The sequence below is a fragment of the Ailuropoda melanoleuca genome, chromosome 9, assembly GCF_002007445.2.
Source record: "Ailuropoda melanoleuca isolate Jingjing chromosome 9, ASM200744v2, whole genome shotgun sequence".
NCBI lineage: Eukaryota > Metazoa > Chordata > Mammalia > Carnivora > Ursidae > Ailuropoda > Ailuropoda melanoleuca.
This window is the reverse complement of record NC_048226.1, coordinates 19,019,094-19,046,866: the sequence shown is the minus strand read 5'-3', so window position 1 is coordinate 19,046,866 and position 27,773 is coordinate 19,019,094. Positions and strand designations below refer to the sequence as shown.

Sequence of the window (27,773 nt, the reverse complement as noted above, 5' to 3'; positions counted from 1 at the left end):
GGCAGACAGACAAGAGTTTGCCCTTGGAGGTGCAGCTCTAAGGCTTTCGTCTCGCCCCGCCCCCGGTCCTCAGCACTGGGAGCACAGTCTAGGAGGATTCCTTGAGTGACTGAATGCGCGTGCATCCATGAACCTTGTTTAAATCAAGAGCTCATATAATTTTAATCAACTCTGTTTTTGGCTGTGCACACTCAGTAAAACATTTAATAATCAGTTAAAAGTGGAAGAAATTAGTCTCTCTTGAGTGACTTTTTTTCCTTTTTTTTTTAATCATAAAAAGCTCCATGGTTTTCTGATTTCCTTTCAGTTAGCTCTTTCATGCATTTCTTTTTTCCTAAGAGCAGAGCTGTTCTCATTTTATTGTTATTTTACTGACTTCTCTTTAATTGACATCTGTTTCGAGCTCATCTCCGTTTGCGGGATGAGTTGAAATTTTGCAATCTGTGATCAATGGCTCAATCTATCTTGTACTGGCGGCTAGAAAGGAAGTCAGATTGAAATCTTGAAGCCTCCTGTGCTGGCTTTCAAGTTTGTCACTGAACTCTCTCGTTTCTGGAAAGTGCAATTAGAGAGTATCACTCCTGCTTCTCTTGAAACAGAACCAAATTGCTCAGTAAGGTTTCCAAACATTCAGCATATGCTTGGCTATCCAAAAGTCTCACTTCTAACCCCTCTTGCTTTGATGAGACTCAGTGTTTCAGTTGGTCTTTTTGCCTCCCTTTTACTTGTCCAAGGGACCACAAAGAGTGGCACCATTCCCCAGCTCTCCTAGTTCAAGGAAAAAAGAACTATCGATTCCCACTCAGCTGGTGAGGGTCCAAACCCACCGCCGCCATGAATGGTGATGAATCATGGCATTCTCCAGTCGGTTCTGTGTCTCCTGACACTGTTACAGATAAATTTCTAAATGTGGTTGAAAATGAAAAATAAAATGATGCGAAGAAGAGAAAGAGCTCTCCTGAAACCCCTTGCTCAGGTCCCTCCAGATGGCATCCGCACTTAGATACAAAGACGGAGCTCGAGATTCATGCTGCCTACCCTGGTCAACATTCTGGCAACCAGATCCACCGTCAAATGTCTAAATGCATTTAATTTTTGAACATTTGACCTTACTCTTTTTTTTTTTCAGAAACATGTCATGTTCAAAAATATATATATATTTCTATTTGGTCTTTTTTTTTTCCCTGACATTTTACAGAGTTCTAACTGTGCTGCCTTCATAACTTTGTATTTCTTTTTATTACTTGCATATCAAGCACTTTTTAATATCATTATGTATCCTTTGTAAGCAGCATTTTATATTTTTTATAAAACTTCACCAAGTAGAAATGCCATAATTTATTTATTTATTTATTATTTATTTTTTTTTTAAAGATTTTTTTTATTTATTTATTCGACAGAGATAGAGACAGCCAGCGAAAGAGGGAACACAAGCAGGGGGAGTGGGAGAGGAAGAAGCAGGCTCATAGCAGAGGAGCCTGATGTGGGGCTCGATCCCGTAACGCCGGGATCACGCCCTGAGCCGAAGGCAGACGCTTAACCGCTGTGCCACCCAGGCGCCCCCATAATTTATTTATTTATTTATTTATTTTTTAAGATTTTATTTATTTATTTGACAGAGAGAGAGAGACAGCCAGAGAGAGAGGGAACACAAGCAGGGGGAGTGGGAGAGGAAGAAGCAGGCTCATAGCGGAGGAGCCTGATGTGGGGCTCGATCCCATAATGCCGGGATCATGCCCTGAGCCGAAGACAGACGCTTAACCGCTGTGCCACCCAGTCGCCCCCATAATTTATTTAAGCCATACATCTATTGTTGGACATGTAGGCTGTTTTCCAATTTTTTGCTATTATATATAGACAGCTTAGTGTAGAAAGCTTTCTCCTAAATTTAAAATTATTTCCTGGGGATCGTTCACCAGAATGAAATCACTAGGACAAATAAGAGATGGAAGCATATCTACTTTTTGATGCATATTACTGATTTGCTTTTCAAAATAATTGAACCAATTTACAATCTCACCAGGCCAGCTCTAAAGAAAATCAAGGATATCTTTCCTTAATTTGCATTGTGATAATTACTAATGAGGGTGAACACCTTTTCCAAACAAAGTGTGCTTGTGTACAAAGTGTGTTTTTTCTTTGGAAAATTGCCATTTCAGTTTTTGTCCCAAGAGATCTCAGCGCTGTCATTACTAAGCTGAGAAGTACTCCAGGTAAAAATATAGATGTGATAACCCAGGATGTGTCATAGTTCCTATAAATATTTTTTCTGGTATGCTATTTGACCTTTAATTTTTTACAGATAATCTTCAATTTTTCCTCCAGAGTTTTGATAATTCTTTATTTTCCATTCCCAGTTTGTTTAGGATTTGATTTTCTCCATAATGTTTGACATTTTTTTTAGTATAAGGTAAATATTTTTTTCTAAACTGCTAACAAATCACCCCAAATCAAAGACAGAATTGAAATATTAAAAGATGTTCTAGAATCCTACCTCCAGCCATAGGAAGACCAAGTGTCTTGCCTGCCCACAGAAAAGAATTTTAAATTCTGATTGAAATGTTGACAGCGGTCAATGGAGTGTGGTGCTGGCTTGTGCCTTAGGCAATTTGCTGGATCTAGGGAGCTCACCCGGAGAGTTTTATAGCACCTGCATAAACCTGGCACCTCAGAGGCACAGAAAGTTAAAAAAATAAATAATAAAAGAAAAAGAAACCAACGGCAGAACACACAAAACAAGTCCAACTCTCAATAGTTTCAATCAAGGTAAATAGTCCATTGGCTTCATTTTACAAGACAAAAATTGTCATCTCAGATTTTTAAAAAATGTATTTGCTGTTGTGTCGGGTGTGTTTCCCATGCGCACCAGCCCCATTCTCCATTCTTGTCTACTCCACCCTGTCATAGGAGGCCGGTTGAATCACAGACTCTTTGCCTGTGGCTTAGCGTTGAGTTCAGCCAAGGGGAAACTCCACAGGAGAATGGAGGAAGGAAGGAGATATTTGTTTATGAGGTTTTGTTTTGTTTCCCTCCAGCTGCCCCCAGCAGCCAGCATCCCTCAGAGTCACAGCCCAGCCCTCCCCTTGTCAGTAGAATATGGTACACCTAAGGGCTTAGCACACCCTCTGTTACTAGCCCCAAAGAGCTCCACTTTGTTTTGCTCTGCTCACAACTTTGTAAATAGCCTCTTTACTAAAGCCTCCTTGGATTATCCCAGTTTAATTATGCTGTCTGCTTCCTGCTGGGACTGACCCATAGAAGCCTAAAGAATGGAATCTAAAAAAAAAAAACAAACCAAAAAACCCCCAAAAAACCCCAGAAAAGTTAAAACCTAAAGCAGATGGGAAAAGACATACCAAACAAATACCAACTAAAAGAAAGCTGGTGTAGTTCTATTAAGATCAGACAAGCAGAAATGTCAGGACAATGGGCATCATTAGAACTAAAGAGCATTACACCTTGATAGAAGATTTGGTTCAATTCTAACATGGCCTCAAAAGAGAAAGAAAAAAGCTGTTACAACTACAAAGAGAAAAAACCAAACTCACACACATTTAATATGCCTCAAATGTATTTGATGAGGAAAACAGCAACCTTCAGTAATACAGGATTTGAGCATCGCAACTGACAAGTTAGGTCTAATGCGCCTGTTGGAGCACCGTACCCACCAACCGAAGAATACCATTTCTTTTCAAGCATAAATAGAATATTGATGAAAATTGGCCACATAGTGGGCGACCCGGCAAGCTTCAGCATATTTCTAAGGATTGGTGACATATAAATGCTGTCCTCTGACATTACACTTAAGTCAAAAATCAAAATAGAAAGGTAACTAGGAAAAGCCCATACACTTGGAAATCAAAAAATGCTTCTAAATAACTCATGTGTCTAAGGAAAAAGACTATAATTTAAATTAGGAAATATGTCAGACTGCATGATGATAAAAATAGTACATATGCAAACAAGTGGAATACCAGTAAAGTCATGGAGGGAGAGAAATTTGACGTGGTTTTGTCATATAGGGGAGGTTTGGTGGGGTGGGGTCCAGAGCCAATGACCAAGAAAGAATTCTTGAGAGGTCTTTGGTGCCAAATGGTGGTTTTATTAGGGGACGGGAACAGGACCCCTGGGCGGAAGGAGCTGCTGCACCAGGCCTGTTGAGGGGTGGCTGATTATGTACTTGGGAGTTGGGGGAGGTAAGGAAAAGGGAGGCTTCAAAAGGATTTTCATATGTTAAGGAAGACTCCCAGGATATCTGGAGCCCTTGTTCAGGTTGTTTTTCCCTCTAGCAAGGCATTAACATTAAGACAGTTGGGAGCTTCCTGGAGGAATGTCACACATGTCCCACCCAGGAGTGGGGGGTGGGGGGAGGTTGCAAGTGTCAGCTTGTGCTTTGTCCTCAGCTAGCCTTCTGCTCCCACGTGAATTTCTGGCCCTAACTGCATGTATTAGGAAGGAGGAAAGCCTGGAAAGTAATGTGCTAAGCATCCAACTTAAAATGGTAGAGAAAGACCAACAACATCAATGCAAAGAAAGCAGAAAGAAGGAAAGGTTTTTAAGAGCAGAAATTAATAAAATAGAAAGCAAAGATATGGAAGAGAGAATCAAGAAAACCATAAACTGGTTCTTTGAAGAAACGAATAAAATTGATAAACCTCTAGGAAGAACAATCAGGGGAAAAACTGAGAATATATCATTTTAGGAATGAAAACGAGGAACATTATTCTAAATCCTGTATACATTAAAGTTACTGTAAGAAGGTATTATAAACAACTTTGTGACCAAAAAAGAAAGGAAGAAAGAAAAAGAAATTTTAAGTGAAACAGGCAAATTCCAAGGGAAAAAAAAACACAACTTGGTAAAACTGACATAAGAAAAAAATGAAGATTAAAATTATCCTCAGAAATTGTTTCTATAATTTAAAAGGAAACTCAGGGCTGGATAGATGAACTGGCAAATTCCACTACACATTTAAATTGAAGAAATAACATCAATATTCCATAAACTCTCACACGGTAGAAAAAAGGGAAACAGTCCCCAGTAGTTGAATGAAGCCTGTGTATCCTTGTGCCAAATCCCAACAGCACATTATGGAGAATTTTCAGCCAGTCTCACTCAAGAACATAACTACGAAAATTCCAAGTTCAATGTTAAGCAAAATCCAACAGTATTAAAAAGGTTTCTCTTTGGGGCACCTGGGTGGCTCAGTCAGTTGAGACTCTGACCCTTGGTTTCAGCTCAGGTTGTGATCTCAGGGTCGTGATATCGAGCCCCATGTCAGACTCCGTGCTGAGCGTGGAGTCAGTTTAAGATTCTGTCTCTCTTTCCCTCTGCTCCCCCCTTAAAAAAAGGGGGGGTTTCTCTTTTCATGCCCTTTTTTGGGGGGATTAAATAATTTTGAATATTATATTTTATTTACTTTATTGAACTTTTAGCCATATTTGTGTGGTTACTCTAAGGATTACAATACGTATCCTTAATACATTACAGTTTACTTAGAATTAATATCACATGGCTTCACACTTTACAAATCTAAGAGCTTAATGATGGCGTCTTTCTATCCCCCTCACTCCCGACTTTGTGCTATGATTGTGTCGTATATTTTACTTCTGTATATATTACCAACTCCATTTCACAGTGATATTTTTGCTTTAAGCAGTCTTTGTCTTTTAAGAAAGTAAGAGAAGGAAAAAAGCTATTCTTTTTTGTTTATCCATGTATTTCCATTTCTGGTGCTCTTCATTCTTTCCTATATATTCAGTTTTTAATCTGGTATCATTTTCCTTCTGCCTGAAGAATTTCCTTTATCATTTCTTATCATGTTGGCCTGCCGGCTATGAGTTGGCTCAGGTTGGATTTATTTCAGAATGTCTTTTTTTTTTCAGATTTTATTTTTTATTTTTATTTGAAGAGATAGAGACAGCCAGCGAGAGAGGGAACAGAAGCAGGGGGAGCGGGAGAGGAAGAAGCAGGCTCATAGCGGAGGAGCCTGATGTGGGGCTCGATTCCAGAACACCGGGATCACGCCCTGAGCCAAAGGCAGACGCTTAACGACTGCGCCACCCAGGCGCCCCTCAGAATGTCTTTATTTCAACCAATTTGATTTGTTTGTTTTTTAAAAATGTGTATATCTGTTCATTTGTTGACACATCGACTTTGACTCTGGTTTGAGGCAATCCTTGTGACGTTTCCATGACTCCACCCAGTTTTGAATGGTATTTTCACTGGAGATGGAATTATGGGTTGGCAGTATTTTTTTTTAATTTTTTAAAAGATTTTATTTATGTATGTATTTGAGAGAGAGAGGGAATGGGGGAGGGTATTGAGGGAGAGGAGAGAGAGAATCTCAAGCAGACTCCATGCTGAGTGTGGATCCCAACCTGGGGATTCAATCTCTTGACCCTGAGACCATGACTTGAGCCGAAATCAAGAGTTGGAGGCTCAACCCAGGTGCCCCAGGGTTAGCAGTATTTTTTAAATTTCAGATTTCGAGGGCACCTGGGTGGTTCATTTGGTTAAGCCTCTGCCTTCGGCTCAGGTCATGATCCTCGAGTCCTGGGATCAAGGCCCCGGATCGAGCCCCACACTGGGCTCCCTGCTCAGATGAGAGCCTGCTTCTCTCTCTCCTTCTGCCCCCCCCCCCACTTATGCTGTCTCACACTCTCGCTCACACTCTCTCTCTCAAATAAATAAGTAAAATCTTTAAAAAATATATCAGATTTCTGTGCTGTAAAGATAAGACATTTTCCTCTGACCTCCGTTGTTCTGAGGGGAAGTGTTTACATTTGCTACATAAGGCTGGTTTACATCTGAGCCACCTTATATGGTACATAACATTTCTTTTCTCATACTGTACAAACTAGCAAGTTTGCCTTATGCAAAACGAATGAACAAACAAAAAGTATGTTTCCATATTCCAGCACACAGAGCTTCCAATCAGCTTTTGAGTGCCTTACTACTGAATATGAAAAGACCCCCTGGAGGACTCCCAGACATTTGAGGAAATTATCTAACGTTCAAGCAGAAATAAACCCTAACAAAGAAGAAACTTGGAGGGGAAAGAGCAAGTCAGGCAGCAACAGAAAACTTTAGAAAAACTATAATTGGTCGTATAAATAGAAAGATTTAGTTATTCCTCCCCTAAGTAGGGAAAACTCCAGTTATTTCCTACTCTGTTTTCCTCCTGTGTATCTCCTTTACTATTCATGCAGAACATTTCACCTCTGACACTTCTAGTCACCAAGTGTGTAGTTTCTGCCCACAATAAGCAACTCTTAGTCATGCCCATCAGGTGTCCTATGATTTAAGTCAATTCTGCCACCACCTACCTAGAGATAGCGTCAGATCCCGCAGCTTAAGGGCTCAGCCCCACAAGACTGCCCACCACACCTGCACACTCATGGACACTTCAGATGCTAGTATCATCAAGTTCAGGTTATCACTGGTGCTTTTGACCCACCGATCATAGATCGGTGTTCTAAAGAGCTCCTCTTGGGAGTTAGTTGATTTGCTAGGACAGCTCACAAAACCCAGGGAAACACTTACACTCAACTAGTTTATTGAAGGAAATGATAAAGGATACAGATGAATAGACAGATGAAGAGATACAGAGAGAGGGTGAGGTCTGGGAGAGTCCCGAGAGCAGGAGCTTCTGTCCCTGCAGAGTCGGGGTGCGTCACCCTCCTGCTGGGGACGTGTTTGCCCACATAATATTGGGATTTTTAAGGAGGCTTCCTCATGTAGGCACGATCAGTTACTGACTTTATTTTTAGCCCCTCTCTAGAGAAGTGGGGACAGGGTTGACAATTCCAAGCTTCAAATCATAGCTTGGTCTTTTTGGTGACCAGCCCCCATCCAGGAGCCCACCCAGAGTCACCTCCATAGAACAAAGGATGCTTAGGAATTTATAAGGATTTTAGAGTCCTGGGTCAGAGGTCAAAGACAAATATCATAACAGGAGATGTGTCTATTGCTCTTCTCAGTTAGGAAATGACAAGGGTCTCAGGGGTTCTGTGCCAAGAACTGGGGCAGAGACCAATATATAAATTCTGTTATCCCAGGATGCCTGGGTGGCTCAGTTGGTTAGGTCATGGTCTCGGGGTCCTGGGATCGAGTCCCACATCAGGCTCCTTGCTCTGCGGGGAGCCTGCTTATCCCTCTACTTGCTTGTCCCCCTGCTTGTGCTCTCCCTCTCTCTGACAGATAATTAGATAAAATCTTTAAAAATAAATAAATAAGTTCTGTTATCTCATAAGCGTCCTCAGGGAAGATAAGACCAAATATCTCATAAAACAAGAACGGGTTTCTGCATTTTGAGAAAAGAACATTGGAAGAACCAGATCAATGCCTTGAAGATTTTAAACATGAGTCAAAAATTAGGAAGTCAATAGATAGGTTAGAAGACCTGAGGAAATCTCCCACAAAATGAAATGGGAGGGGGGATGGGAGAGAAGACGCTAAATACCCAGTAAGAAATGGTGTTAACAGAGTGTTGGGGTATGGGGGAGGACATGAGTATACGAGGGATGGTGTGAGAGTGGGGTTTCTCCATGTCCTGGGTAGGTTGTCACTGGATGGTGTCTAAAATTGAGAAACTAGGACATAGCATATGAACATTTAATCAAGCTCAGAGTGTGAAAAGGTGGCATAAAGGACTCCGTCTTTGGACTAAACTGTGTAGCATTACTTGACTTGGCAAACTGTTGATTCATGACTTTGAAAAAAGTAAAAAATGTTAAGAAGGTGGTATCTGAGCATTTCCTATCTCACCTTATTGGTGCCATTAAGGAAAATGCTATTTTGTGCAGGACAATGATGGTTCTTCGCCAAATGTAGATTTGTTTCTACCCTTCACCTAAATGAACACTGGAGCTTGGATTCTTAGATCCTTTTCCTGATACTGAAAATGTCATCTTTAATGGTTTTTATGACTACAAGATCATAGGGAAGTTCTCCCATCTCCCCTATCTTACTTTGGGTCTGAGGGTGAACACACACAGGTGTGCGTGTGTGCACACACACGCGTGCACATGGGGGGCCCCACACATATGTACACTCTTCCTTGTCCTTTCCAGGTCATTTCCTATAATCCCTTTATTTCCTCCCTTTTAGTTGCCATAATGTGGACGTAAAGTGCATTTTTCATTATGTGTTAAATTTATTGAGTAAATGTTGGAGTTTCTCTCCATGTGTGTATAATACACACATATGTGCATGTATATATGTATGTGTGTGTGTGTATATATATATATATACACACACACACACACACACACACACACAGTATTTCATATAATGGCTTTATTGAAATATAGTGAAATATAATCCACATACATAAAATCCCCCCTTTAAAGTACTTTTGTGTATTTTTATAAACAGAGGGAGGTGAGCCTTTTTTATTCCTTCCACCAAAACCTCTTATTTAAACTTTGAAAACTTTGTAAGTCAGGTTCCCTGGCCCTCACAAGGAAGAAACTTCCATGCAGGGCGGGGGGGGGGCGGGGAGCGGCGGTGAGACTGAAAGTATTCCTTGATTTTTTTTTTTTTTAGACCTCTCTTTCTTTACTATGTTTTGACTGAAGAATTGCTCCCCGCATGTTTTCAATATAAGGGTGGAGGGGGGAGGATTAATAAATTCTTTATTGTTAATAACTTCTTACGGCCAAAGAAAACCCAAGAATCCGCAAGTATTAGCTCAGAGCCCTTAGCCTAACAAAACCTTGCCCCCACTTCTACCCTCTTTTGTCTCCAATTGTAAATTCCCCTCTCAAGGATTTCTAATGCTTGATTCAAAATGCCAGGGCCCCAGAAAAGCTTCATGACTGCTGGTACTTTCCTATTGGCAAATTCAACCCTAGTCTCCCTTGATGCTTGTTCTTCCTTTGAATAATAGGAATAATGCTGTTACCAATTCAGTTCTTCGAGGGGAAACGGTGCACTGAAGATAGTGAATGATGATAAAGCCATTTGTTGGTATTAGCCAGGATTACCGTCCGCCTTGCACACAATTATTGTTGCCTGGGCTTTGCTGGGGACATCTGGAGGCAGGGTCCTGGCAGTGCCTGCCCCACGTGGTGAAGCAGGTGGATTTATCAGCCTTTCTTCTACAGTCTCAGGAATCTGATGGAAAGAAAAAAACAAAGAATTTGGATCTGGATGTCTTTGAAGACCCCGACCCCCTCCTCCTGGATATTAAGGAATTAATGGTACTGGTTGGGTTTTTGTCAGGGTAAACTTGAACAGGCATGCCAAGTGTCTTGAAGAGTAAATAATACGTACTGGTTAAATGCTTTGTCCAAAGCAGGCCAACATTTTTAAATCCTCCTGTCCCTGGAGGGCAGTTCAATGGAGGGTGGACCCAGTCTCTGGTCTGGGATCGCTCCCCCTGATATTTCCTCCTTCTACCTTTCTGTGGTTTTCTACACCCATGTGTGTCATCTCCCCAAAGTGAGGACAGACTCTGGGGGGGGGAGCATAGAGGGAGCAGGGACTGGGACCTGGTCACACACTAGGACCTCTTTCTACCTCCCTGGATCCCTCCTCATGTGACCAAGGTTATAGCACTGTTTGTAATTGCAAACTGGAAACAACCTAAATGCCCATCAGTTGGGGACCATTAAGTAAATGACTCAGCATCTCTCTGATGTAGTGATGGGAAGGTCACCAAGATGCATTGTTAATGGAAAAAGCAAGGTGCAGAAGATTCTACCAGGTATGTTAATAAAGGGGACAGGGCAGAATATATGCTCATATTTGCTTGGCTCAGTTGGTTAAGTGTCTACCTTCGGCTCAGGTCATGATCCCAGAGTCCTGGGATCGAGTTCAGCATCGGACTCCTTGCTCAGCGGGGAGCTTTCTTCTCCCTCTGCTTTCTGCTCCCTCTGCTTGTGCTCTCTCTCTCTGTCTGTCTTTCTGACGAATAAATAAAATCTTGAAAAAAAATAAAAGAATAAAATGCCTCTGGAAGGATACATAAGAAACAAGTAATGGGGTTGCCTGTGGTAGGAGAGACACTGGCCAGGGGACAGGGCTGGAGGGAGACTCCGCTGTATTCCCTTTTATACATTGGATTTTGAGCTATTTGTATTTATTACTTATTCAGAAACATAAACCAAAAGCCCTGAGTACCACAGTTTTTTTAATGTTTTTTTTTGACTATACAACCACTTTTTTTCATTAAACTAAATTTCTTCTTAAATTATGTATGCTGAAGCTTTAGAAGAAAAAAAAAAAACATTCCCCAAGGGAACACAGTAAAAATGAAGTCTCTTTTCTATTCTTGAACCCCAGCCTCCCCCCAGGGCAGCTCCTGCTGCTGGCTTCTTGAATTTTTTTTTTCCTTTCAGCCTTATTGAGATATGACTGGCACTCAGCAGTGTTTGAGTTTATTGGTATTCAGAATAATGGCCTGACTTACCTACGTTTGAAAGTTACCACCGTAAGTTTGGTTAATATCCATCGTCTCATACAGACACACACACACACAAAGAAAACAAATGTTTTGTTTTGTTTTTTCCTCGTGATGAGAACTTTTAGGCTCCCCTGTCTTGGTTTCTTGGAATTCCTTCCACTCTCTCTCCCTCTGCTGGGTGCGTGCTGGTCCTGAGCTCAGAGTGGCCTCTCTTGTTTGTCCTACCAAAGCTATATCTGAAAATACGAATCTAATTTTAGTGGCAACACCCTTTGGTGGGTGTTTTTGGGGACATGATACAGGGTGGAAAAAGATCTGGCCTCAAATGACAGCTTACAGAGCCTCGCTCCCTATCATGAGGTCCTCACGCTCCCCCCTCAATCAGTTCCTTGCCCCGCAGTTAACGTGCCCAGCTCCTGTGTGGTTTGGAAATCTGGCTCTAACATGGTCTTCGGAGGTTGAGAATGGATGATAATTCCTAACCAGCACCCGTGCCAAGTACTTCTCATGGTGCTGTCAACTGTGTGGCCTGTGTTAGGGAAATGCGTTAGGGAAATGGCCGTGGAGCGCCTCGACAAACCAGGCCCTTTTGAAAGTCGGTGCCCTAGGAAGTAGCTCAGAAATGTGTTTGCAAATTGAGGGACCTGCATCCTGCACCCTCCAGCCGTGGCCACGCTGGGGAGGCCCACGTAGATGCAGGGGCTGAGCTGGGACAGCTTGAGGGCTGCAGGCTTCGGGGGACCTGGGATCTCGGCTGGCTCGAGTGTGGCCGTGGGCCACATGGTGTAACTGGATCAACACCACACACTGCTTAGAACAGCACCAGAGCGTGGCCTGGTACGTGCAGGCCGGTTCTGCCTCTGGCCTCCACGTAGCTCCTCGGACAGAATGGATTATAGCCCAGAGGCTTCTGGAGCATGTGGGCAAGCAGAAGCCTCCTGTTCTGGGATTTCGGGAGAGTGAGCTATTCCTGGAATTCAAACAAAAGATCAAGTTATCCCTGCAGCGCTGCCATGTTGCGAAAATAGTGTACACACAGATATCTAAGGACAGACGGCCTGCCATTCAGAGCCAAGAATGGAGTCATAGGAGCAGAAGTGACAATGAAAACACAAATCAATAGCGAAGAATTAGAGCACTCATTTCCCTCACCTAAAGCATTCTGATGGCCAAGAACCCCAAAGATAGAAAATAAAGGGGAAGACAGAGATTTGTGTCTGTCTGACATAGACATGGAGCTGGCAACGCCACTGTCCCCAGCTTGTGTCCCGGTGGCCAGTCACAAGGGTTCTTCGAAGTGGCTCACAGCTGGACGACTGTGCGTTGAGCTGGAGCCCCAGTGAGTCTATAAGCATGAGCAGTGTGTCCCCTGCTGGACACACTGGACCTCGGCCCCTCGTTTGCACAAGAAGGACAGCAGTGACCTCCTCCACGTGGTCTCACTGCTCTGACTGCTCAGGGACACAAGACTAAAGCAGGGAAGCCCAGACTGTGGCCTGCACCTGGGCTGACCCCCACACCTGTCTAACTTGGCTTCTGACGTGCTTTTTAACATCACAGGTCTCACCTGCAAATTGCAGTCGAGGTTTCTCACTTCTGTTTAACCCTGGGAAGACCTAGCAGCACAGGCCGTCATTCCCATGTGGAGGTGGACGGCAGGGCGGGGTCCCTGCCTCCCCCCTTCTCCCTACCCCACTCTGCGCATGGCTGGATATGCTCCATTTAGCCTGTCCTCCCCATGCCTCTCACCTCCCCTGACATAGTCTGGCATCTGTGCCATTCGTCCTGCCATTTTTGAGGCCGTCCTCCCTACTCCCAGCCTCTAGGGACATTCGGGTCTGCATTACCACTGTCACCCCATCACACTTCTCTGCCCACCTGAACAGGTGACACAGGAAGGAGCCCAAGACCAACCTTCCCGTGGTCTGGTGTGAGGGCTTCTAATAGCAGGTCTCCTTGGTGCAACCCAACTGTCCCATTTGGAAGCAGATGGGGCAAGGCTCAGGGCCAGGCCCCAGATCTGCTCTCTGGATATTCCAAGAAGGGGAGGAAGCCAGTTGAGGGAGCTTCAGTGAGACCTGCGGACAGAGAACACAGCCTGGGTGGTCGCGGTGCGTCCCTGGTCCTCGGGTGACTAGGAAGGGATGTGGTGGGTGCGGAACCCTGCAGTGGGAGCCCTGCACCTTGCACTTCTGTGAGGGAGGGAAGCCTTGGGCCAGGCACCTCAAGACCATTCTGGGGGAGGTTCCAGGGCTGTCAGTGACCCTGGGCTCGGTACCTTTCAGGGAAATTGAAGGAATGGAGCCTCATCTTGTACGGCACTGCCGAGCACCCATACAACACCTTCAGCTCCCATCAGTCGCGCTCTCGGATGCTGGAGCTCTCAGCCCCCGTGTTGGAGCCACCCAAGGCTGCTCTGTCACCGTCCCAGACGGAGGCTCCTGAGGACGAGGAGGACTACACAGGTAATGAACTTGTAGCCAGAGGAGATGGCCAGGCCAGCCTCTGAGTTTTGGTTTTCCACTGCGGCTCTTAAAATGTGGGACCGTTCCTGGCCAAAGGTGGGGATTATGACGGTGGGTCTTCCTTCTTTCCTGGAAGTTGTAATAATGACGGTAATTTGCACTCACACAGCTCCTCCCACCCACGGCTCTCCTAATATTTTACAGACCAGTAAGTATGCTTCAAACCAGTAAGTATTCTTCAACCTTCCCAGGCCGGGAAACAGAAAGTTCTATATGCCCAACCAGAACTGGGACTTGCCCCCTGGCTAATAAGCCTCCTCCTGGGGCCCTGTCTTACCCTCAAAATCTCTTCGTTTCATGCCTCAGCCTCCTGACCCTCTCAAGTCCATCCACTTTCTGTCCCTATAGCCAGAAGGTGGGAAGGATTCGGGTCCTAATGGACCCGGGAGGGTTGGGGTGAATGAGCGTGGCCAGGAAAGGAGGTAGCAGTGGAAGTCTTGGCCGCCCTTGACAGCTGGGATGATGGCCCAGGAGAAGGTCTCAGCGCCTTACATCGGTAGATACTGATGGCACCAAAAACAGGTTAAGCATCTCACAGGAAATCAAGATGCCTTGTGTGAATCCCTTTTCTCCAGCTGTACCATTGTCGGTGGGGAGACCCTTGGGTCTGGACCTCCGGTCCCCTGCACGGAGACAGCAGCCTGGAGAAGGGCTTCAGACATTTCCAACCACTGGTCCCGGTGCAGTCGTGATTAGCGTGTTAGGTTCCATTCTCTCTGAACCATCCCATAGTGATTTGTGAGAAACTGAGTGTTTCTGGTTGGGCATATTTCCCTTAGCTAAATATTACAGCTGCTTGGTAAATGATGGGTGATATCTAAGGATATTGATGTTTTGAGTTATCTAATAGCTTCTGAAAAAAGAAAAGTAACAAAACAGAGAATTCCGCCGATACATATCAAGCATAAATTATGGTTGATTCAATTTTAAATTTCTTCTACCGTTCCTTTAACATGGAGCATTGAATTATGTATGGGCTAATCTGCTCTGTTTCCCCCTGTGATTTATAAGTGGTGGCAAGATTCAGTAATTATTAATAAAGGTCTGATTTTTTTTTCTTAAAATCTGCTACTGACTCTACCCTTACACTACCCTGGAATCTCACAAGTAGACTGCCCTGCAGCCCAAGTGACTTAGTCCTCCCCAAGCACAGCCTAGATGGATAGAGGGCGTCTCCGTGAGAATAGGATGTGTTCCTGACTCTCAGTGAAGGTCCCTACAGTCTTGGGGCAAGTGGGACGGGCAGGCCAGTCATAGCAGGAAGAGCCAGAGACAGGGAAAGAGCAAGAGAGGGGTGAGATCAGGAGGATGCTGTGGTGTGGAGGGCAGTGGGAGAGAAGAGGAGGAGGAGAAGGAGAAGAAGGAGGGAGAGGAGGAGGACAAGGGGGAGGGGAGGGAGCAGCCATGTTAGAGTCCACGGTCAAGGGCTTGTGGGATGGGGCTGCTCATCCAAGGCTCTTGTGAAAGAATCTCAGTGGCAGATCAGCCCCAGTGCAGAAGCTCAGGGAAAGAGAGGGTGATTTTGAAGTGGCCCCATGATTATTATCAGCTTTCAGCAGTTTTAGCAGAGGTAAGGCGGGTTGAAGCAGGAGTTTGCAGGGGTGGCCCCATGGGGGAGAAGGTTCTCAAGAATTTGGAGAGCTGGCCGCAGACGGAGGTGCATGGGATGATGAGCACAGCCTGGTGGGACTCCACGGAAGGCCTGTGCATCGGGAAGGGGTAGGGGAGTCTGATGGAGCAGTGGTCCCAGGAGACAGCAACACAGGGCCCTGGAAAGCACTGCACAGGGGGCAGAGATGGAGGAACAGCGCTTGTCCCAGGGACAAGAGGTAAAGGGGAGGAGGTGAGCACGGGGCAGAGACAGAGTCCAGCCTCCCACACTCCTGTGCGGGGTGTCTGGTGCCTCACCGGAGCTGGCAGGAGAGCTGCCCTGGGAGAGGGCAGCCATGATGCAGACGGGCAGCGGCCATATTCTCAGCCAACATTGTCCCTGGGAACGGGGACAGAAGAGGTGGCCACAGTTAGTGCCCTGGAGCCATGACAAGTGGAAATCCACGGTTGTGGTGGAGTCTGGGGTTCCTGAGGTCAATGAAGGTGTGGAAATCCAACGGAAGGGGTAGGGCTGGGAGATCGGGAGGCTGGAGGGTCCAGCAGGGAGGTAGGGCAGTAGCCGCATGGCCAGGTAAGGTGCCAGGGAAACATGAGCAGCTGAGGTACTGAAGATGGAGAGCCCGAGGTGATGGCCTGCCTGCTGGGACACACGCTGGAGGCCACTGGAGAACACCAGGTGTGGCAGTAAGCAAGGCCACCCCAGTGACCCACATCTGATGCTTGGGTCAAGAGCCCCACCCCAGAGACGGATTCAACAGGTCTGGGGGTGCTCGGAGGCTGTGCTGGGTGATCCCAGGTAGTAGGGCTGGGGAGCTGGGATGGTGGCAGGCCACGGGGAGGAGCTCGGGCTGCTCCAGGAGAGTGGCCTCAAGGGAAGGACAAAAGGTCGTGAGGACAACTCGGGATAGTGTAGTCGCCACACAGGACTCAGGGGAGCCAGGAGCCCCAGAAGCCTTTGCCTAGACACGTTCCAGGACAGCTCAACAGGCACAGAGGAGTTGATACGCAGGACGCGTGGCATGTCCAGTGCAGGACTGTGTCGGGTCACAGACTTAGGGCCCATCAGCGCTTAACGTGGCAGAGCTGAGGCCCGGGTGACAAGCTGTCAGGAGGGAAGACCAGACCTACAGTGAAAGGGGTCTGTTAGTCTCGTCCGCACCTCCTGTCTGCAGTCAACCACCGCTGCCCCTGCCTTCTGCCTCACGTCCAGTGGTTTGCTGGTGAGGTTCTAGCATGTCTTTCCTGGACAACATGAACGGCAGGGAAAAGATTGCAACACTTAGCAAGTCCTCCTGTTCCTCCAGAAACTGGTCTAAGTACCACCTGATGACAAAGGCCTTCTGGATCTCCCAAGTTGCGTTCTAACATTTGTTTATGGGGCTTTTTTACTCCTGGATTTTCTTCACAAAAGATTTGGTAGAGATTTCAAATAAGCCTATGTCATTCTTTTTTTTTTTTTAAGATTTTATATATTTATTTAACAGAGAGACAGCCAGCGAGAGAGGGAACACAAGCAGGGGGAGTGGGAGAGGAAGAAACAGGCTCCCAGCGGAGCAGGGAGCCCAATGTGGGGCTCCATCCCAGGACTCTGGGATCACGCCCTGAGCCGAAGGCAGACGCTTAACGACTGAGCCACCCAGGCGCCCCAAGCCTATGTCATTCTAACACTCTGTAGATGGGAGTCCGAGGCTAGTCTGCCCATGAATCATGCTCCTCTAATATCTGGAGCCTTGGGAATATATGCTCACCTGGGGAACGTGCTACAGCATTCTGAACAAAACACGTGCAATCTTAGGAGTGATGGAGTGAGTGGGATAAGCCAGCCAGCCAAGTAGATTGAATCCAAGAGCACTTCATCGAGAGGTGAACCTTGATACTGGGCTTTTTGAGACAACTCAAGTAGGCAGCCATACGAGAGGGTGCTTAGAGATACTCTGAGCATCCTGCCTGGGGCAGAGTCTTACCAAGCTCTTCATGGGGGTGGCACACGGCTGGCTAGCTAGATGCCCAGCTGGGATTTGCTGCTTTCACTGTTGGGTGGACCCCAGCCTTGTACGGGACTCTCTTCAGGTTATTGACTAACTTCCCCACCACAGAGAGGCCCCGGGAGGGAGGAAGAGGGTGAAGTCCAGTGCACACACCATGAACCAGGCCTTTCCCAAGGCTATCCCTCTCTTGGGACATCCTAGAACATTCTGTTTGTGGATGTTTCCCAATTTCCACCCACTCTTCTTTCATCCCTTCTCTTACCCTTAAGCCACTCGGCAAATATTCATTAGGTACCTACCCTATGCCAAACGCCTTTCTAGGTGCTGGGAAAATAGCAGTAAACACCCTAGACCAGATCCTGCCTCCTGGAGCTCTTGTCTCCCATGCCAGGAAAAAGTGGGGAAATTATTCCGTCTCCTCCCTGTCCCCCCCAAATTTCCTTAAGACTAAAGAAATTGTTTAATTTATCAAATGAGATAGACCTGCTGCTTCCCTTGGATTTCTAGGGGAGAAATCACTACGGAAGGCAGTGGTCCTTAGGGTGATGTATCCTTGGGGCCGCTGCAGTGGGGGGCTGCATGGGAAGTCAGAGCCCAGTAGTCCAGCTCATATGGGTCTTCAGCGCAGTGGGTCATTAAAAACAATGCGGCAGGAAGGATTTCTGAGGCTCTCCCCCATAAATGGCCTGGAATAAGGTGGACAAGAATCAAATCAAATGAGAATTGACTGCAAAGTAGCCCGACAGTCTAGAGCTGGGGAAGGAGTGAGGGTAGGCTCGGTGATAAGCTTTGGGCACGTCAGGCCAAGTGCTGGAACTCAGACTTGAGGCACGACTCCAGAGCTCTCCCCAGCCCAGCCCAGCCCAGCCCAGCCCAGCGCGCTCCCGGGGATGAACGCAGCCTTGAAAGGGGTTCACAGTGGGACCCACAATGAAAACTTTGGAAATATCAACAACAGTAAACCTTCGGGGAGGGAAGCAAAATAAACCGGGTCTGACACTAGGAAGGTCTGCAGGCCCTTTAAGGACGAATGAAGAGGGCTTTGTGCTCCTCAGCAAAGACCCATTGTGGGCAGCAGAGAATGGGGACTTTTGTCTCTGCCTGCACCCCCATGAAATGCTGGTGGCCAGCAAATCACCTTTTCTGTGCTTCTGAACGCGCTCCCCACCCCTTCCAACAACTCGAACCGTACAGAAGGCTTTTTTCTTCTAAAGACTCAAAAGCGTTCATAATACCCCACTGGGCCCCTCCCCACATGGGGAGGTTTTCTGGAGCCATTGGCCAGGGCCGGAGGAACAGGGTCAGGGGTAAGGCGGGCGGAGGGTCCCACCACCATGCTGTTCTTCCACATGCTGTGGTCACGTTCCTCAGGCTAGGTCAATGGGACACCTCTGGACCTGCCCCACCCGGGCCCGAGGCCACTAGACATTTCCTCCGGGGCTCATCCGTGAGGCGCACGCTCAGGGCAGACCTGCAAGAGTGAGGCTGGCTGGGGGCCGCTGAGCTCCCTGCATTTCTCTCCACTGCTTTTCCAACAACACGCAGGCCCCAGAGTCAGAATGCGGGGATTTGGGGGGCCTTGGGGGAAGATGGGGTGGCCCACCGCGGAGGCTGAGAGGGAGGGAAGCTGAAAAGGTTTGCATAAAAGTGCCCACACTGTCCCCACCGAGGGACAGCCGCACCCCATGGCACTGAGCTTGCAAATCCATCCTGTTCCCACCAAGGCACGTAGGGAATCCTCTCCTCCACCTTTCCTGCTTAGTTCCTGTGGGATCATCACTGCCTGGTGGCAGCTTCCCTCATGCCCTTGACACCCCAGAGTGCGTTGCTTTGTCCTTCACCTTGGGAATCAGGAGAGATGGCTGGTCCTGGGATCATGACCCCTGATGCAGGGGAATGCCCTGAAGAAGGATGTTCTCGGCCTCTCTCCTGCCATGGCTCATCTCCTGCATCTGGGTCCCCACCCACCTCAGGCTCTTTTCCTCGGGCTGCCATTTGAGTCCTCAGACCCTCTGATGCTGGAACTTGGGGCTAGGCTCAGCTCTCAGCATAGGCAGATTGCCGTGGGGTGGACGCTCTGTCCAGCCCACTCCGGCCGTGCAGCCCCAGCAGCCCCACCACTCTCTAGGGAAGCTTCTCCTGCCCCTCCTAGGCTGGGATGTCCTGACCCAGGGTCTTAGGGGACTACCTTTGGTTGACAAAGCATCTCTATGGGTGAAAGGAAATGCTTGTTTCTTTAAGGTCTGTGCCATCCGGAGTGTGGTGACAAGGGCTGTGACGGCCCCAAAGCAGACCAGTGCTTGAACTGTGTCCACTTCAGCTTGGGGAGTGTCAAGACCAGCAGGTAATGGGCTGGGGCTTCCCACCGTATGTCCTGAAGCCCCTCAGAGTACCACCAAGGTGACCTGTTTCCGGCTGTGTGCCGAGTCCCCCCACAGCCTGGTGCCCTACTTATAAAGTCATGTAATACTCCCCAAAAAGGAAATTCCACTGAGATTGATTACTGTGGAATTGCATGAGTTTGAATAACTTCTTATCCTCATCACCCAAGTGATTCATGTCCAGGACAGAGAAATCCCAGGTGGTGGCATTGCGGTGTCTGTGGTTATAAACTGTCTGCAGGCCATTTTGTTAAACAGAAAGGGGTCAGACTGAGTATGCCAAGGCTGACCTCTTGGGAACTAGAGCTGAATGTCATTTTAGAGGCCAGTACTATTCTAAAAGCCACACGGGCCGGGCCTGGGGAGCTCCCCCCACCCTCCCAGTGTCCAGTCAGCAGTGCGGCCCTGCAGGGCTACGGGCGTGATTCGCATGGTGTCCTCAAGCTCCCAGACACAGCCACACTCCCCCTGTGCCGTGCAAAGGCAGTCAGCTGCTTGCTGCCCTTACTCACTGCCCGTGAGACTAGCTCCCCAAGGGCACCAGCGGTGAGGTTGCCCAGAGCTCAAGCTTCCGAAAGTCCAATGCCATCATCCAGTGCCATTGAGCACCTCCTCTGGGGAGACTTCGAAAGGCAAGCGTTCCCAGGTTCTTATCCAAGTCCCAGACCCTCTCCTGTGTGCTTCGGAGCCTCTCAGCTGTGCTCACCAAGGCCATGGGCATACACGGGTTAACCTTCCCCCCAAGGCCTTTGTTTCCCTCCGAGTTTTGCTGACTTGGGGGGTGAGGGCCAGCTAGAATTTCCTCTCCAGCTAGGTGCCCTGGAGAGGACCCAACAGTGCTGTAGGCTTCCAGGGTGGTGGTGGGCTGGGTTGGAAAGGTCCTCTGTGCCTCCTGCTTCCACAGGAAGTGCGTGAGCGTGTGCCCTCTGGGCTACTTTGGGGACACAGCAGCAAGACGCTGTCGCCGGTGCTACAAGGGGTGTGAGACCTGCTCGGGCAGGAGCCCAGCCCAGTGCCTGTCCTGCCGCCGCGGGTTCTATCACCATCAGGAGATGAACACTTGTGTGACATTCTGTCCCGCTGGATTTTATGCTGATGAAAGTAAGTGCATATCTGTGTGCGTAGGAATGATGAGTCAGCCCCCCTCTCTGGGCTGGGGTCCCCTCTCCTGGGAGAATTTTCCCAGGGAATCTGGAACCAGCTTATGGACCGGGGGGTTGACATTGGGAGAAAGCCCTTCCCAGGAAAAGCTGCTAAGCTGAAATCGGGATTCAAGTATGGGCAGAAGGTTTTCAGTCCTTCAAAGACAAAGAGGAGCCTATTGGCCAGTGTTAATTGGGCTCAGAAGAGATGGTTTAGTCTTTGTGGCACATTTTACAGGTAGTGACCACACCCCTAAGAGGTGGTGATGCTTTCCTGGTCATGTGGCTGGGGAAATGAAGCTGAGAGGCAGCAAAAGGCCCACAACTAGTGATGGCACAGGTTTGATTTGAACTCAGAGCCATGAAACCAGGTGCCCCACCATTCCACCAGGCCCAGGCAGGTGGGTGGGTGGGTGGGGCTCTGGGGCCCAGGACCCATGCCAGGGTTTCAGCAACACACCTTGCCCCAGAAGAGGCAAAAGACAGGCTCTGGGTTAAACAGATGGAAGGCAGTTCTCAAGTTCAAAGAAGCTACCGTTTTGACGTTGGCGATTTGTGTAGATCAAAGCCTTCCCGCAGCGGCCCTTGCTATGCAGGAGGGACCATTGATCCAGCCTGTGATGGCATTACAGTTCTTCCCGTGGAGAAGGAGCCAGGAAATCTTTAAAAACATATAATGCCACTGAATAACCAGAATCTCTTTAGAGGAAAAGCCCATCATCTTGCAAGATGCATTTCACAGTCTTTGCAAACACCTGCCCTGGGTTGCCAGCCAGACCTGTTTTCCGGGTGGAGGTGCCTTCATCCCCACCTGCTCCTAAGGCAAGAATCAGCCACCCTCATTGACCCAGCGTCCTCCCTGAACACCTGCTGCCTGTGTGTGATGCCACCTGGGGGGCCCTGGGGAGGAGGCACTGAGGTGGAGCAAGCAGCCCTGAGCTTCCAGGCCCAGACGCAAGGTGGCGATAATAAGGCACCAGAAGGAAAGACGCGATCCTACCAGGCAATGCTCTTGGGGGTTGTGGTGACCCAGCATTTCCCCAGGTGTGATGGGCGTCCTAGATTTATGTCTCAGTCTTTGTAACTACCAAGTCTTCAATAAAGTCCGCTATCACAGGTCTCCAACCCTGTCACTTTTTTTTTTTTTTTTTTAAATAAAGACTTCAACCTGATTAATCTCTGCTCAGTCAGCCAGGGAACTGGTTTCAGTCCTGGTTGAAATAAACAGAAACAGAGAGTGTCTCCTCTGGAAAGGGCCCCCCCAGAGCCTCCAGGTTGTGTAAGGGCTTTAATTTACTCCAGAAAGGAGAGGAGAGAGACCTGGGATCCCACACGTGGGCCTGCGGACTGGATGAGACCTCTGGCTATTCGATCACTCCATCATCGCTCCTGCAGGCTGACACCGGACGAGCTGTCGTAGCAGACCCGCTTTGAAATGCCAGAGTCTTCTTTGCCCAGAATTGATTCACATATCTTCTTCTCCTTCTCTTCTCCTCATCTTCTTTTTCTCCAGGTCAGAAAACTTGCCTTAAATGCCACCCAAGCTGTAAAAAGTGCGTTGATGAACCAGAAAAATGCACTGTCTGTAAAGAAGGATTCAGGTAAAAACCTCCCTTAGGACCTGAAGGACGGCAGAGTGTTTATGCCTTTTTGTTGTTTGTTTCTGTCATTGGTTTGACTAAATTTTGGCAACTTTTTCCTAAAAGATAAAAGCAGAGGCCCAAAGCCCTGCAGGGTAAAGATTCTCTGAGTCTGTAGAAACCAGAGTTCCACTTCGAGATCGATGTTTAAAATAGAAAGTTAGGGAGCGCCTGGGAGGCTCAGTCGGTTAAGGTTAAGCGTCTGCCTTCGGCTCAGGTCATGATCTCAGGGTCCTGGGATCGAGTCCCGCATCCGGCTCCCGGCTCAGCGGGGAGTCTGCTTCTCCCTCTGCCTCTGACCCTCTGCCTGCTTGTGCTCGCTCTCTCTCTCTCTCCCCAAATAAATAAGTAAAAATGTTTTTAAAAAATAAAATAAAATAAAATAGAAAGTTAGGGGAAAGGTAAAATCTCTACCTTTTATGCAGTACTTGGGGAACTGTTGAAAGCAAAAATCAACCCTACCATATAAAGCAGGGTGCCTGTTGGAAAGGTGAGGATTCTAACAGAGCTCCCGTTTTTTTAGGCACCCGAAATGGCATCCACTCCCGTGACCCTCCCAGTCTGGGCAAGGCGGGGGGAGGGGGGGCAGGGAGCGGGGGAGACAGGCATTGCGAAGCCCACCCTCCTCCTTTCCATTCTCTGTGTTCTCTGTCTTTTTCCCCAGCTCTGGTATCTCCCTCCTGCTCTGGGAGCTTGCTCTCAGGGCATGCTTTTTAGATTCCTGGTTTTCCCTCTCCCACCACGCTCAGCACATGTCTGCTTTAAAAACATTTCACTGGTTTAATGATTTTTATTGGACTATTTTGAAATGTTTGTTTAGCCCATTGAATGCAACCAAATCGTATTTAATGCAACCAAATATATATTACCTGTTCCTCCAAATTATGGTCTAGAGCTTAGAAAATATTCTATTCAAAACTATGCTAGGAACACTCCCAGAGTCCAGGGACTAGAACCTGGGTCTGCATGTTAAGGAAGAAAGGGAAGGGTCAGGCAGAGCGGAGCTTCCCCCCTGCAGCATGCTCAGGGAATCACCAGAGCTCCTGTTAAAATGCAGATTCTTGTCCAGCAGCTTGGAGCTGAGCCCGCTGCTCTGACAGACTCCCAGGTGTTCCAGATGTGGAATTCACCAGTAGAGTGGAATGTTTTTGGAATAGGTGCTGATGGGAAAAATTTTACAAGTCCTGGTTCCAGGTGCTGTCACCAATAGTGCCTCATTTAAATCTTCACAGCAACTTAGGACATGGATATTATTTTTTTAAAAGATTTTATTTATTCGTTAGAGAGAGAGAGAGCATGAGGAGGGGGAGGGGCAGAGGGAGAAGCAGGCTCCCCGCTGAGCGGGGAGCATGAAGTGGGACTTGATCCCAAGACCCTGAGATCAGGACCTGAGCCGAAGGCAGACGCTTAACCGACTGAGCCACTCAGGCTCCCCTAGGATGTTAATAATATTGCTCCCGTTTTACTCACTGGGGAGAAAAACAGTTTGCCCAGGAAGTGCAATGACCCTGCCTTCATGACTTTCCCCTTAGCCTGTCCTTACTCTTCCAGATCAGGGAGAAGAAGATCAGGAAAGAAGAGGCTCCATGGTCCAGGCTCCCGGGAGTCTGGGGAGAGGAAAGGGAAGCAGGACCCCCAGAGTCACACATCACATGTGTGGTCCTATAAACCTGTAGTCTGGACAAGGCAGGATTAGCATGGGAAGGATGAAGTGGTCAAGGAAGGAAGTCCCCAAAGGGAAAGGTGGCATTGAGCTGGTGGCCACAGCTGGTGACACCAACCCCAGGCAGGTGTCAGTGGTGGGGAGGAGGTGGGGAGGCTCTGTGGGTCCAACTCACTAGAACTTGCCTCCTGCCTTGGGAACATGGGGGTGGGGAGTCCCAGGGAGCTGGTTTCTGGGTCCTGTGAGTCCTGTGGGAGAGAGGAGTTCAGCTGCTCAGGTCAGGCATAGGGTCACGGATGGAAAATGCCTGCCAAGGAGTAGCCCCATGGACGGAAGCAGCCGTTCCAGCCATGACAGGCATTCAGAGAGGCACGCAAACTCGGAAAACATCGTCAGCCATAATCCACAGAAAGCTTCCTTTTATTGCCCAATATCCTTTTAAGCTGTGGCTTCAAATCATCGCTGTCACGTTAAAGCGGTGAGAGCAGCTGAGCTGCCGACTGGCGGCCATCCATCTCTTTAGGGGATAAATGCAGGAAGGGTTTGAGGGGGAACTTCAGTTACTGAAGACCTGATTTAACTGCCAGTCTCGGTGGCCCTGGCGCCCTGAGCGGGCATCTGCCGTGGGTGTGGAGAGGCTGCCAGACCCCCTGACATCGCCCCACTAAACGCAGGAATCTCTGGATCTCGCAAACACGCCAGAGCGCTTGTCCCATGTGCCTGGTGGCAGACCCCATACGACGTGTGCATTGAACCCAGTGTAATCTTGCGAACCAGGGAAATCCTAGTAGCAGATGCACTACCGTGTGCCAGATAACCTTTGCAGTGTTTCCCGAGTCTTTGCTCATTTAGTCCTCAAAACAGCCTTCCAGTGCGGGAGCCATGCTTGTCCCAAGGACCAGGAGAGGAGACAGGTGAGGGGACCGCATGTGCTGGCTTACCCGGGGTCAGGGTGGCACAGCTAGGAAGTGGCCGAGGCAGGATCCCACAGTGGGCAGTCCAGCTCCAGAGACGATTCCAGAATCCACATACTCGGCTGTATCGTTGAGTAAGGTAGGGTAGGTCCCCACCAGGTGAGACAGGAAGGCAGGAACCATATCAGGCAGGGCCTGTCAGGTCCCAGGAGTGGATTTTATTTCCGGTTCATTGCGAGGCACCGAAGGTTTCAAGGCAGGCTTTTAGGACCTGTCTGGCCACCGCCACCCGGAGTCACACATCATCAGAGCTCACACTTCGTGGAGGGGCTGGGACCGACCAGACTGAGCCAGCCTGCCACTGGGGTGACCCACCCAAGCTCACTTTCCCCCCTCGGGGTTTGGCTTCCAGTTTGTTCCTGTCGATGAAGAGAAGCCATCACAGACCAAGAGACAGCCTGAGGACTCTCGCACCAGGACCGAAGCCCCCAGGGGATGGAGCCTGGGGCTTCTAGGTTGGGGACATCTCTTCCTGCCTGGCCTCCCGCCGGCTTAGGACCACTCTTGCCCTGCTTTCATTTGCTTGGAACCTCAGGCAGCACAAAGAGCTGTGGTTTAGCAACTTTCCTTTCCTCTCATGAGAGGCGAGTGAGAGCAGATCGTAATTTCATTAGAATTTTGGAAGGGATATGAAAACACGCCTTTTTTTTTTTTTCTTTTCAACAGCTTTGCACGGGGCAGCTGCATTCCAGACTGTGAACCAGGCACCTTCTTCGATTCTGAGCTCATCAAATGTGGGGAATGCCATCACACCTGCCAAACCTGTGTGGGTGAGTTCATCGCCCGCAGGGGCCTTGCTTCCATTATGCCAGATGGTTGGAACCTGGGTCACTGACTCTGGGCAAACTGTCTCGAAGCCAGGAAAACCCTAAGACGCCCTGGACTTCTCAGGGTATTGCAACATTCAATCACAGGGACCCTTCCAGGTGAGGGAGTGGGAGAGGGGGAAATTAATGTTTAATGGGTACAGAGTTTCAGTTGGGGGAGCTGAAAAAAGTTCTGGAGATGGATGGCAGTGACGGTTTCACGACAGCACGGATGTTTCAAGCCACAGAACCGTACACTTAAAAACGATTACTACGGTAAATTTCGTGTTCTGTTCCTTTCCTCACAATTTTGAAAATTCAAAATAAAGAAACACCGTGAGACCTCACTTTGCATGAGGCAGCCTGGGTTTCCAGCCAGGCAGCCTATGGTCTGGGGGGCCTGCGGGAAGCTCACCTGCCTGGGGCTCAGCCCGCCCCGCGGAAAGGCACTGCCTGAGACGCCGGACTGTAAGCCTCAGAGAGACGGGGGCAGGTTCTGGTGGTGAAGCGAAGGAGGCTTTCTGAAAACACAGCCTTCCCTCTTGGTACCGAGCTTCCCTCATTTTGAACATTTTATTCAAAGAGGAAAAGCCTTCTATAAACAATTTCATGTGTATTACAATTCCCCACAAAGACGATGGTGCAGCTGTCTCCCAGGCACAGTTTTTATGCAGAAGAGCAGAAAATGGGTTGGTGCTACGGGGTTTCCTGTTGCAGAGTTATTTCCTCGATGTTAAAGCGTGTTATGAGTCTGTGCACTCGGATGCACTGTACGTTGTCTTCGCTTCCTGACCCTCTTTCCTGACCCCGCACTTGGCAGGAGCCCCCCCACCCCCCACCCCCACCCCCGCCAGCACCATGTGGCCCTGTGAGCTCCATGTGGGCATCAGCTGTGCTTTCCAGGTGTGGGCCTGCCAGAGGAGGCAGGGCTGTGGCCAAGGCCAGCACCCCGAGCCTGCAGGGGATGTGCCTTCCTGGGACGCCCTCCTGGGACAACCCCATAGCAGCGGGAGCTCGGCGTTTGGAAGCATTCTCCTCCACTGGCAGTTCGCTGTTTTTCCTCACCATTGCCCTCTTATTTTCTTGCCCTCATTTTTATTCTTTGTTTTCTTTGTCTCCTTGTTTAGCCCAGGTTGATAAGGAGCGTCGCTGATGTCACTTATTTAAATTTCATAGTCACCCGAATCCATAAAATTTAGAAATGCGCCTTTGCCCTGCTTTTGATTTCAATAATTCAATTTACTTTTCTTTCTCCACGTCCCCAGACTGCCTGTTGGCAAACAGCTTTGTAGAGATGCTCATAGTTTCTCTCATCTCAACCCGTTGACTTCTCTGTCACTTCAGGCATGTAATTCAACGGCGTGCAGGGCTAGGGCTGTCTGGGGGGTCTCCCTTCCTCCATGTGCCTGCCTGTCTGGCTTCTCTCTAAGCTCCTGAGACACACGCATCCACTCCCTGGCAGATGCTCGGGAGAGGACCTACTTCTGTGCTCTCAGTTGCCTGGAGGTTTTTTGCTCAGTGTTAGTGATGAGTCTGTGTTGGAAGTTGCCGTTCTCAGCTGTCAGCTCCTCACCCCCTGGAGGCCCCAGGCCCACCTAGCCTTCCCCTCCCTGCCCCAATTCAGTGATCCATC

General features: G+C 48.4%; 1 protein-coding gene across 2 annotated transcripts in view; it reads left to right on the top strand.

Annotated features, from left to right (window-relative positions):
* The window catches only part of PCSK6 (proprotein convertase subtilisin/kexin type 6), a 152,107-nt gene that overhangs the window by 111,622 nt on the left and 12,712 nt on the right, over positions 1 to 27,773 (top strand). The window contains exons 14-19 of one of the 2 annotated variants that reach the window (XM_034667955.1): positions 13,696 to 13,875; positions 14,045 to 14,083; positions 19,776 to 19,878; positions 20,820 to 21,016; positions 22,571 to 22,658; positions 26,001 to 26,104. In XM_034667955.1, the coding sequence (XP_034523846.1) occupies positions 13,696 to 13,875; positions 14,045 to 14,083; positions 19,776 to 19,878; positions 20,820 to 21,016; positions 22,571 to 22,658; positions 26,001 to 26,104 (711 nt within the window). The remainder of the gene's footprint in view (positions 1 to 13,695; positions 13,876 to 14,044; positions 14,084 to 19,775; positions 19,879 to 20,819; positions 21,017 to 22,570; positions 22,659 to 26,000; positions 26,105 to 27,773) is intronic. The other variant, XM_034667956.1, reaches the window with a different exon arrangement.